Source organism: Microcebus murinus, chromosome 9, assembly GCF_040939455.1.
Source record: "Microcebus murinus isolate Inina chromosome 9, M.murinus_Inina_mat1.0, whole genome shotgun sequence".
In the NCBI taxonomy this organism is placed as follows: domain Eukaryota; kingdom Metazoa; phylum Chordata; class Mammalia; order Primates; family Cheirogaleidae; genus Microcebus; species Microcebus murinus.
In genome coordinates this window covers 87,864,065-87,876,416 of record NC_134112.1, presented here as the reverse complement: position 1 = coordinate 87,876,416, position 12,352 = coordinate 87,864,065, and the positions used below count along the sequence as shown (strand labels likewise).

The following is a 12,352-nucleotide window of genomic DNA, read 5'->3' as shown; positions in this document are numbered from 1 at the left end:
TCTACACACACACACACATTTGTGGGGTAAAAATTATTTGTAATTTTGCTTTTGAAAATTATTTGTCTTCAAGTGACTCATTTGTGGAGCGTCACTAAGCATTTTGAAGGATTCTTGCAAAGTGAGACAATCTAATCTAAAGATGGCTTTCAAATATAGTGAATTTCAAAAATATTAAATACTTATGAAATTGAGATAATGCTTTGTTATGTAGCCATTATTAAACAGTAATTTCGATTGCTTCTATTTTCTTTTTTTAGTCACATCTTTTTTTTTTTTTTTTTCATATTTCAAAGATTTTTAAAGACCTCCCAAAAGCCTATGGTACTAGACACTCTTCCCAATGGCCAGTGATAAAATAGCGGTCAATGAAAGGGATTAGTTCCTGACCCTCTTTTTTACTTCAGTGCTACCACTTGTCCACCTACCCCTCTCCACATTTTCTACATCAGAATAATAAATTATCAGTCATCCACTTGAAGTGTCTATAAGATTATACTATGATATTAAGAACTCTCTGAATAGACTTCATAAACATACTAGCTGAGAAACAGGACCTTGAACCCATGCTATACATTTCAGTTTGTTGAGCTTTTACAAAACTCATACTTTCACAAGGATGTTTATAGCTCTCTAAAAAAAAAAGTGATAGCTCTTTTCTACCACATAAATAAAATTACGATAGAGAATTAAAAACAGACCTCTGAATGTTACATTCACTTATATTCTCTCTTCACATCAGCTTCTAGAAAGTTTAGAGCCAAATGTAGGGTAAATATATTTAAATATGTAACAGGCATTTTATATTTTAACCTTACTTTTTAACTTTGTGATTAAGAGCACAGTTCTACTTTGGTGTTAAGCAGGTCTGGGTTCAAACCCTACTTCTAACACTGTGTGATCTTGGACAATGTATCTCAATTTTCTTATATTTTCCTCACCTGAAAAATTAGAATAATATTGACTGCCTTCTAAAGTTGTTAAAGCTCTTAGCATACACAAAGCCTTTAATACATGATGGTTATTGTGTTTCTCTACTCTTATTTTCCCTTGTTTTTTTTTAAATTTTTACTTTTTAATTTTTCTAGAGTGTGTATCTTTAAAAGCTGCCTTAAACACTTACCAGAAGAAGTTGGACTATATGTAAATCAAATAAGTAATCAAATAATAATTACCAAATATTTAATTTTTTATTTTTAGAGACATTGCAGTTGAGAAGTGTTTCTTAATCTTTTGTGTGCATCAGAGTTTGCCTGGGGATCTTAATCATGTAAAAATGTAAATATTAGTTCAAAAGTTCTAGGGTACAGCTTGAGAATCTGCATTTCTTTCTCTCTCTCTTTCTCATTCTCTATTTAAATAGAATTTAAAGAGTACAAGTGGTTTTTTGTTACATGGCTGAAATGTATGGTGGAAAAGTCTAGGATTTTAATACACCCATCACCTAAATAGTGTACATTGTACCCAAGAGATAGTTTTTCATCCTGTATCCCCGCTGCCTTCTGAGCCTCCAGTGTCCGTTAAGTCACTCTATATGGCTATATATACCCATTGCTTAGCTCCCACTTAGAGCTAAGTAATAGTAGTAATAATAGTAGTGAGAACATGCAATACTTGGTTCCTTGTTCCTAGGTTACTTCCCTAGAATAATGTCCCCCAGTTCCATCCAAATTGTTGCAAGAGACATTATTTCATTCTTTTTGATGGCTGAGTAGTATTCTATGATATATATATACTATATGATATATGGTATGTGGATATATATGGTATATATCATATATATATGATGTGTGAGTGTATATATATATATATATATATATATATATCATACTTTATCCCATCTTTCGTTGGTTGGCACTTGGTTTGCTTTCATATCTTTGCTTTTCATATCTGTGAATTTTGCTGGCACACACATATGGGTACAGACGTCATTTTTATAAGTTGACTTCTTTTCCTTTGAGTAGATCTCCAGTGGTGGGATTGCTGGATTGAATGACAGTCTACGTTTCTAAGAAGCACCTAGGTGATGCAGATGCTGCTGGTCCTCAGAGCAGCACTCTATATAGCAAGGGGTTCCAATGACAGGTATATGTGTCATATTTAGAGCTTTATAAAAATCCACAGTAGCTAGTTCCTAGAACTCCATGAATCACAATCAAGAGCAATGAGATGGTCTCTTATTTATTTTTCTTTTATGAATAAAAGCTTCGATATTCTAACCCAAATTATCCGAAAGAGTCACGTGGTATTCTATTTCTGAGAAGTGTCATTGTAATTGCATCCTTTCGAGTGATACCAGCAGGCTGTTGACTCTTGGACAGAGTCTTGTCCCTTACACTGTATCCACTCCCAAAGCCTTTTATTATTTCACACGCAATATTTATGAGACTCTTCTAACATAATAAGTTGGCTGGGTCACACAGGATATCCCTTGGCCAGAAAGATTTTACACCAGTGCTATCTTAAATTAGTAATTGTTTCTGTCTAGTGCTTTTTAATTCTGTTTGCTTAACAGCCCATTGTATCAAATAAAACCAAGAGAACAGTGAAGGAAGAAAATAGATTTTTTAATGAGGATTGAGAATTATAATATCTTATTTTTGCTAAAGATAAGACAATTTGCTTGCTTTGTGATACTGAAATATCAACATCAAACAAATTCAATCCTCATCAGCATTGTGACACTCATAAGGACCACAAATATTGATTAGAGGGAGAGATGCAAATGATTGTATTACAGAAATTAAAAGATGAAAAGCAAAAGCAAAGACAATTCTTTTAAGCAGCAATAAGACCTGGAAATAATGCCACTGAAGCAACTTGAGCAAAAGGGGAAGCCATTCAGTGTTGTAGAAATTGTGAAAGAATGCATTGTCAAAGTTGTAGACCCGGACGACACATAAAGTACAAACAACTGCTTCTTTCAAGGAGAGCCATAACTGATTAGCAACATGAATTAGCCTTCAACTTAACAGAAAAACTTCATACAATACTTCAAAAGGAAAATATATATTAATATTATTCAATCACTTTGGATGAATCAACTAATACTACTAACTTGGTACAAGTTTTATACTTCATTTAGGTCATAACAAAAGATTTTTTTTTTTTTTTTTTTTTGCTATAAAGAGTTACTCGCTTTGGGCACTCTTGCAAACTGAACATGAGGAATAGATATCTTCAACAACTTTCAAGATAAATATGACGTTGGACTGAATTTGGTAAATCTAGTGGGTGTATGTACAGATAGTGTACCTTCCATGACAGGAAAATGTGAAGGGTTTATTGCACAGGATAAAAAAAAGTATTAACAGATCCAGATACTCTCACTTCTTTTCGTTGTATCTCGCGTCAGCAAAATCTCTGTGCTAAAGCTAGTATTTTAAGTGACACTTTGCAACAAATTATTCATGCAAATGCAACATGGCATCATTAGTTCATAACATGCTAAAGTTGAACAATGAGGTTTTCAGCGTGGATTTCCCATATCATTCATTCTAAAGTGTATTGGCTACACTTTAGGGACAGGTGTTAGCCAAAATTTTATCTCTGTGAGAACACATAGTTAAATTTTATGAAGAACTGAATCAGCAATGTGTATTATTGAAAGAAGATTTCTGTAGGAATGCAGCATTTCTGTGTGATATGTCAACCAAAAATGACTTGAATATTTTTATTTCTTTGCAAGGTAAAACTAAGTCTATATATTATATGTAGTAAAAATCCAAGCATTTCAAAAGAAGCTATCTTTTTTCAAAATACTTCTTCAAAAGAAAATTTCAGATGAACATTTTCCCCAGTTAACAAAGATCATTGATTAGCAGGATGTTATATGCAAATCATTTGAAGAATACGCAGCTATTATAGACCTGTTAATTGGAGAATACAATGAAAGGTTCACTGACTTTGAGAATCATTGACATCACACTCAAATTAGCACTTCAGCCTCACCTAGTTGATATCATGAAGGCACCTAAAGAACTACAGATGGAACTGATCGAACTCTCAGTAGATGACATTTTGCAAATATACACTTATATAATTGATATTTATATACTGATTTTGTTCCTATGGCATTACTAAACTCACTTATTAATTCTGGTAATTTTTTGAGGATTCCATTGAATTGTAAATAGAATCCTATTCCTTGAAGGCTCTTTATTAATTCTAAGTATCAAATATAGAAAACTGGTACAGACTTTCAGACTTTTGGACATAATCAAATTTTACTGGGTAAAGGTGTTCTGTGATTTTTTTCACTGTTGAAAGCAATAATTGTGAATCGGGTTCACTGTGTGCCGGTACATGTCTCATCAGAGGACACGAAACAATTCACCAATATCATGCACCAGCGTCAATCAATTTGCCCGAGTCTGGTGAGACAGAACACTCACACAGGTTAAGCAAAGCAGCTATCCTACTCACAGAGGGATCAAGAGACAACAGAACCCTAGAGTTCATGGCAAGCCAGGCCCCCAAAGCTCACGAAATAGCTACCCAAGGCAGATGGTGTGTCATCTACATGTGCCCATGTTGCATGGGAGCAGAGGGACCCCAAAAGACCACCCGAGAATGGTTGTATACCCATGGGCAGCTGGAACCTCTGGGCGAAGGTGTTGTAGGACATCCTGTTCCAGGAGAGATGGGAACAGAGCCTGGGCTGTTCTGATCAGTTCCTTTTTAACTCAGGATGTTGCATTCCCAGCACATTTATTATTATTCCCAGCACAGTTATTTCTGGACTACAAATAGAGAAAGGTGTGAGGGCTGTGTTTTTAAGGCCATCCAGGGAATCGTCCTGCAATAATCAATGTCTTTTCTGGTACAAATTTAATCCTTTGTAATAGGCCAATCAACAAATTTAGTCCCTCTTCAAAATTCTTACTTCCCAGATGGGGCACTTTCATTAGGAGTTGGACCTCTGGCAAAGGTTGGAGATCTGCCTCTCTGAATTGGTGCTTGAAGCTGCTCTGAGACATCCCTCCCTCCCACACATAGCCAGGGGCAGCCATACATTATCTATCCTTTACCTCCCCCCAGCTACATAACATGTGGGACTCTCTCTATTTGCTTAGTGGTATGCCAGTGAACCTGAAAATCTGCATGCTGCTTTGTTAATTATATTTTTAACCGAGTCACTTCATCTAAACAAATAAACCACCAGTTATTAGAAATGCCATCTAAACTCAGTAGTTAATAAAGCTGTACTGATTTGTTTCAGAAGTGTATAAAGATGTGATTTGTTTTAGAAGTGTACGCAATATTGACAGAAATACCTTTTTATTTGAAGCTGAGAGCTATACAGTTTTAAATGTGGTTTCTTACTGAGCTAGGCTGAATGAGCAGGGGTTTGTGTTTTAGTCAAGATCAGGCATTTATCCATGACTTGTTAATACCAGAGGTTTTTGCTTTGAGAAACTAGTTCAGTTTGCCAATACAGAAGGTTTCTTTTAGTTTTTACTGCCAAAAATTGAGAAGTCTCCTTTTAATTTTCCACAAGAGATTTTGGCAAGAATATTAGACTCTTTTTTATCATAAACATTTTTAGTTACAGTGTTTTTATATCTCACATAAAAATACGGTGTATACTCTCATTGCCTTGGTCTCCTTAATGTGTCTGTAGTCTTGCACAGTTCACAATATTATATATAATTCCCATTTGAGTCTTCCTTATAACTTAGGATATTATCTTGCATATAGTAGGTGGTTGCTAAATATTCACTGATACTGATCATGATTTCAAAGCTTTGCCTGCTGTGGCTTCAGCTTATCCATACTACACTTTCTCCTTTTACTACTAAATTGAACTATTTACTTCAAATTGGTCTCTTGATCTTGCACCTCAAAATTTGGCTAATTCTGTTTCTTCCATCGGAAATACTTGTGACTCAAGACTTAATTATCCAAATCCAAACCATCTGAAAAGGTTGCATTGCCACCATCCTCTTTATGAGACTGCCTCCAGTATTTTTTCAGAAAGATATTCACTCTTCCACCTCTACTGTCTTCCTTTAGGAACCACATGAGCTGCCACTAAAGGAGGACCTAATATGTTCCTGGCAAGATGCCGGGCATTTTATATGTTATCTCATTGTCATTTTTAAACAAATGTGAGCCTGCATAATAAAACTCCAAGTTTTCATGGAGGAGGTTACCGACAGTAAAAGAGATTGACTACTTTGTCAAGATCAGAGATATAAGTGATGAAGCCAATGTGGAAAAATTTTGACTGACTTCAAACCCTTTTCTCTTTCTACAGTGCTAATATTTATTTCTAATACTTTATATTTTATGTCCTATATTCCTCATAATTATAATCATACTCGTCAGGCTATGTGTTTGATCTTTGATAAGAGAATAATATCATTTCAGACTCTATTGTAAAATATAGAGTACTTAAAATATGCACTTATACAATTCATATTTTAAAATAGAATTCTACAAATATCGAGTACCTATCATAGCAAGGCATTTTGCATACTCAAAATATATCTCATGTTTATATCACCAGCCTTGGGGCATTTTCCCTCTTCTACCTTTTTAAGAGATATTGTTGTATGTTATTGCATATTCCCTACTGGATAGATTCTGATATTAGCTGGATCAGTGGCTTTTAAACTTATTTTTCTTTTTTCGTAAATAAGATATTACAAGGAAGTCAATAAGCACCATAATTAAAGAGGAGCTGGTCTGGTGGCAGCTGAGGTAAGGACAGGAGAACCCTGGAGGGGATGTAGGCGCCCCGCTCAGGACCCTCCCAGTGCAGCGCGGCAGCCCTTGATGCCCCGTGTGGAAATACCAGTGCTCTACAAATCACTGCTTTAACACAATTTTGATTTTCTAGTGAAAATCAGAGGGAATTTGTGTGTGTGTGTGTGTGTGTCTGAAATTTTGGAGTCTTAGAGCTCCTAATTGTAGTATTTTTATAATAAACATCCAAAAGTGAACTGAAATACCCAACACCCACAAAACTGATAAAAATAAAAGCAAAAGCAAACAAATAATAACTAAAGTACTATATAAAGGATATCTCGAAGAACTATTGACTATGGCGGCTGACCCCTTGGTGGGGAAGTCCAGTTTTAGCCATGTTGACACAACGTGTGTGTCGCCTTTTACACTCTTCATGGTCTTTTGTTGCCTCTTCACCACCCTACTTAGTGGCTTTGTCTCTCTCCCTTACAGCTCCCAGGATTAGCTCATTTCCTCGTTCTGTTGAGGTCCATCCACTGTCACTTGTTACTGTACACTGTATACGCCAACAACATTTTGTCACTAAATATTTTGTAAACACCACTTCCACCTATTTGCTTACATGGTGGTCCCTTCTGCCTGAAGTTTCCTTCATTGCCTCCCTTTTTCACTCAGAAGACTTCAACTGCTTTTTATTTTCAAAAAGCTGATAAAAAATATTTTCCAACCCTTTATCACTTTCAATCCTGCTAAGGAAAATTATCACTTGGGCTTACGTACTCAGATAGCACTGGGTGTATAATTTTTCATATTTGCCACAGTGAATCATAATACTTTTATCTGTTTTTTTCCAAATCAGACCAAGAGCTTTTAGGGAGAGGGCTGTATCACATCCATTTCTCATATTCCCATTCCCCAGTACAGACCCAGCTATAAGTATAGACTCTAAAAATTGGTCAATGAAGGCCTAGGGCAAATGTCCTAGAGTATCACACTTCTCGAGCAGGTGCCACAATGCACCTGGCATATTTCAGCCTGAAAGTTCCCTTTTTTTGAGACATTGAGTCATCCAAACTTAAATAAATTCCCTACTTGATTAATTGATACATACTTTGTGAAAATCAGAGATGGAACACTGTTGAATTCATTTCTGTGTTCTAAGCAGGGCACACCTGAGGTTATATACACATGTACTTGGGACTTCTTCATTTCTCGGCTTGGTGTTCAAACAAAGCTGCTCAAAAAGGCCAAAGTGAGTTGCTGATTTAGCAACAGATTCCATCATAACATAATGCCTGCTTCTGTGAGACTGTAGGGATCTAAGCCAATGGTCCAACCATGGCACTAGGCTGTCCTGAGTGGATTCCAGTTCTAGGAGAATCTCTCTAGTGCTGTCTTGGGATTTCAATTCACATCAAATACAGAAAATTTCAAATTATGAGTGAGTGTAAAGGCTTTTGTACACTAGAATTAGAGGATCTTTAGCACATGTGAATGTCTAAGTGCATTTGATATATATCACAAGCGTGCCAGCTCTATTCTGGGCTTCACTCTCCTGTAGATTGATAAATAATAGAATAATGATAAAATGATAGTAACGATCATGGGAAATGATTAGAAAACCAGAGATATTGGTCATTATGAATGCATCTAAAGATAAACAATAAACATATACTTGTATGGATACTCTATTCATCATATCCATTCAAATTAACCCTGTGGGCTGCAACATCATGGTTGTTTCTAGGAATCGTCGTGAATTTTGAAGATGGCTGTAGTTGTTATTACCAAGTGATGCTGTCAGCTTCACTCCTCTAGGAGTGTGCTCAAATATGTGCCTTCAAAATTCTTTCACTTCCATTATTCCCGAGTCGTACTTGGCAAATGGTTGCAAAATCTTATGTGGAGAACTGTGAATATGTGACTGATTACAGAAAAGCTTGTTTGAGTGTTTCAGTGGCTGTTGGTGAGAAAAGATAAAATTCTGCCCAAGACAATTGATATGAATCTTGCTGAAATCTAACATTCCAGAAATGGAAACTAGAACCCTTCATCAGGGAGTTCAATGAGTCTTGCTCCCAGACTTAGGTTAATGCAACCTTCTTTTCTTTCTCTGTTTATTCCTAGAATGCTGTCTCAACAGTACCAGCAGCAGCGACGGAAATTCGCAGCTGCCTTCTTGGCATTCATTTTCATTTTGGCAGCTGTGGACACTGCTGAAGCAGGGAAGAAGGAGAAACCAGGTAAGCAGTAGGACTGAGAAGGCAAAATGCTTCTTGATTTATGTCCATCTATCCCAACTACCTCTTCCTTCCTTCCTTGCTTCTCTCCCTCCCTCCCTCCATTTCCCCCCTAATTATTTAGAGAGACCTAAGAGAAATCCCCTCATATTTTTCTCCCAATATAAGTCCTGGAGTTGAGATGATGGTGGTCATTAACATAATGATCAAGTTAGTGGCTACTATATATAGAACATTCACCAGAAATCGGATGCTTTACTTATGTTATCTTTCTTCCTCAGTGCAAGTTTTTTTGTTTGTTTGTTTTTTGTTTTTAAATCTCAGATTTATAAAGGGGGAAACTGAAGCCTGGAGAGGACAAAGCACCTTCCCCATGCCACTCCCAAAGTCCTAAGTAGGCTGTGGAACTGGGAGTCTGTTTAAGTCCGTGATCCACCATATTTCAATTATGCCCTTCCATCTACAAGACAGAAGGAATATCACCTTGTATTGAAATGGCCAGTCTGACAACTGTTACCTCCAGTAGAGTGTTTTCTCCTTTCAAAGGCTTAATTGTTTTTGACCATCTGTTTTTTTGCAGAAATGTTTGCTTCTAAGAGATGCCAGTCAATCGTTTAGCATAGTCTCTAGCACATAGTAAGAACTAAGTTAATGTTCATTCTAGCTCCTTCCTCTGTTTTCTTTCTCTCCTCTCTTGATTATTCACTGACTCAAACATTTGGCTAACATCTGCCATGTTCCTACTATTTACTGGACAGAAAGGATAGAGGTAAAAAGCACAGGCCCTACAATTAAAGTGCTCAGGGATGAACTAGGAGTTCCGGAATTTTCTGAGTGTTGTTTTTTCTTTCTTCCTTGTAGAAAAAAAAGCGAAGAAGTCTGACTGTGGAGAATGGCAGTGGAGTGTGTGTGTGCCCACCAGCGGGGATTGTGGGCTGGGCACACGGGAGGGCACCCGGACTGGAGCTGAGTGCAAACAAACCATGAAGACCCAGAGGTGTAAGATCCCTTGCAACTGGAAAAAGCAATTTGGAGGTAAGTCTCATTCTGTTGTTCTACTGATTTAATGTCCTACTCTGAAGTAATTCTCCAATGTTCAACCAAATGTCTTTTCAAGGTTGAGTACTTTATGTTTTAAATAAATTTACTTTATCAGACACAAAGCTGCCAGACATCTTGCCTAACCCCAGGGTTTCTCAACCTCGGCACTGGTGACATTTCAGGACAGGGAATTCTTTGTTGTGAAGGATGTCTTCCTCATTGTAGGGTACTTAGCAGCATTCCCTGGCTTCTACTCCCTAGTTTCCTGTGGCACTCCTCATTCCCACCAGTTGTGTAAACTAAAAATGTCTCCAGATATTTATGGCCAAGTGTTCCCTGAGGGTCAAAATCATTCCTGGTTGAGAATGATTTCATACCATTCTCATACCAGGAGGGACATAAAATATACTCTTGATTCCTCCTAATAATGTTCATTGATCTATCTTCTCTCCTTTCCTTCTTCTACTTCTATGTTCCTTTTATTTTCCTCTCCCCTTTTCTTATTCATTCTCCTCCTTTTCCATGTCCCTGTTTTTGCCTTTTGATCCCTCCTACCCCCTGCACAGGTTCACAGATTTACTTATTGGATCCAGCACAGCTGCTCACAGCCACTTTTTATAGATTTTTCTCTCAGTTATTACTGTTAGCCTCATGCTGGCCTGATTGATCTATTTGAGACAGGATTTCTTAACATTTTCAATTTTAAACCTACTGTTAAAGCCCCAGATAACCTCTTTCTTCCATATGCCAGACTTTCTGGTCTTTCTTAGCCATGGTAAGACATGATACTCCTAGTGTCCTATCTGCATTCTGCAGAAATGCAGTATGGTCTGTAGGCAAGTGAAGAACAGTAAATATACACACATGTATCTTTTTTCCTCCTCTATAACCTTTTGGGTATATCTCCATTTTTTAATGGAGATAAGTTCTATGGAGGCATGATGGAGTTCAGATACATTTGATTTTAAATTGTATAGGTGCACCTTAAAGATATACTTACAAAAAGCTTAAAAGGTCTATCTTAAAGGATTCACATCTAGACTATTAAAGAGCTATCAAAACTCTATAGTGAAAAAACTGACAATCCAATATGAAAGTGGGGAAAGACATTATTAGTTATTTTATCAAGAGGTAGATAGGTGGCACATACATACCTTACAATACATTTAATGTCTTTTCCTCATTAGGTAAATGGAAGTTAAAATCATAATGAGATATCACTATATACCTATCAAAGTGGCTAGAATAAAAACTAGTCATAATACCAAAATGATGCAAGGATGCAGAGAAACTAGATCACTCATGCATTGCTAGTGGAAATGTAAAGTGGTACAGCCACTCTGGATAAAAGTATGGCAGGTTTTTTGTTTTTTTTTTTACTAAATTAAACATGTGTTTACCATGGAACCCAGCAGTTTGTTGGGCATTTATCCCAGAGAAATAAAAACTTATGTTTCCACAAAAATATGTACATGAATATATATAGCAGTTTTATTTGTAATAGCCCCAAACTGGAAACCACCCAGATTTCCTTCAACTGATGAATGTGCTATATCCATACCATGGACTTCTACTCGGCAGTAAAAAGAAACAGACTATTGATACACACAACTTGGATGGATCTCCAGGAAATTATGCTAAGTAAAAAAAGCTGATCTCAGAAGTTTACATATTCTATAATTCCATTTATGTAACATGCTTAAGATGGCAAAATCACAGAGCTGGAGAACTGACTAGGGATTGCCAGAGACTAAGGGGGTAGAAAGGGAGGAAGGTGGCGAGGCCATGGTTATAAAAGATGATCCAAGTGACCCTTGTGCTGGAACTGCTCTGTGTTTTAATACCGATCATGGTCATATGCATCTGCACATGTGATAAAATTGCACAAAATAAAATACACACAGACATGCACTCTTCGTATTATTTCTTATAACTTCACATGAATTTACAATTAATAATATATCAATGGAAAAACTTAAAAATAAAAGCATGCCTTTATTATCATGGCAGTACAATAGGATCTTTAAAAAAATTTCTGTTTGGTTCTACCCTGCCTTTAGCGGAGTGCAAATACCAGTTCCAGGCCTGGGGAGAATGTGACCTGAATACGGCCTTGAAGACTAGAACCGGAAGTCTGAAGCGAGCCCTCCACAATGCTGACTGCCAGAAGACTGTCACCATTTCCAAGCCCTGTGGCAAAGTGACCAAGCCCAAACCTCAAGGTAGGTCCCTGCTGTTACACCACAATTTTAATAAATTGATAGAATCAGGCAAGATCTTCACACGTGGAAACCCACATTTTCCAGAAGGAAATCTTAGGTGAATTACCTTAAGAAAGCAATTGAGAAGTTCCATATATTCAGCATCACAAAAGTACC

General features: G+C 36.8%; 1 protein-coding gene across 5 annotated transcripts in view; it reads left to right on the top strand.

The window, feature by feature from the left end:
* PTN (pleiotrophin) overlaps window positions 1-12,352 on the top strand; it is a 91,781-nt gene that overhangs the window by 58,097 nt on the left and 21,332 nt on the right. For all 5 annotated transcript variants that reach the window (XM_076006638.1, XM_020289708.2, XM_012744739.2 and 2 more), the window contains 3 exons: window positions 8,821-8,936; window positions 9,795-9,968; window positions 12,035-12,196. In XM_076006638.1, coding sequence (XP_075862753.1) covers window positions 8,821-8,936; window positions 9,795-9,968; window positions 12,035-12,196 — 452 coding nt within the window. The remainder of the gene's footprint in view (window positions 1-8,820; window positions 8,937-9,794; window positions 9,969-12,034; window positions 12,197-12,352) is intronic.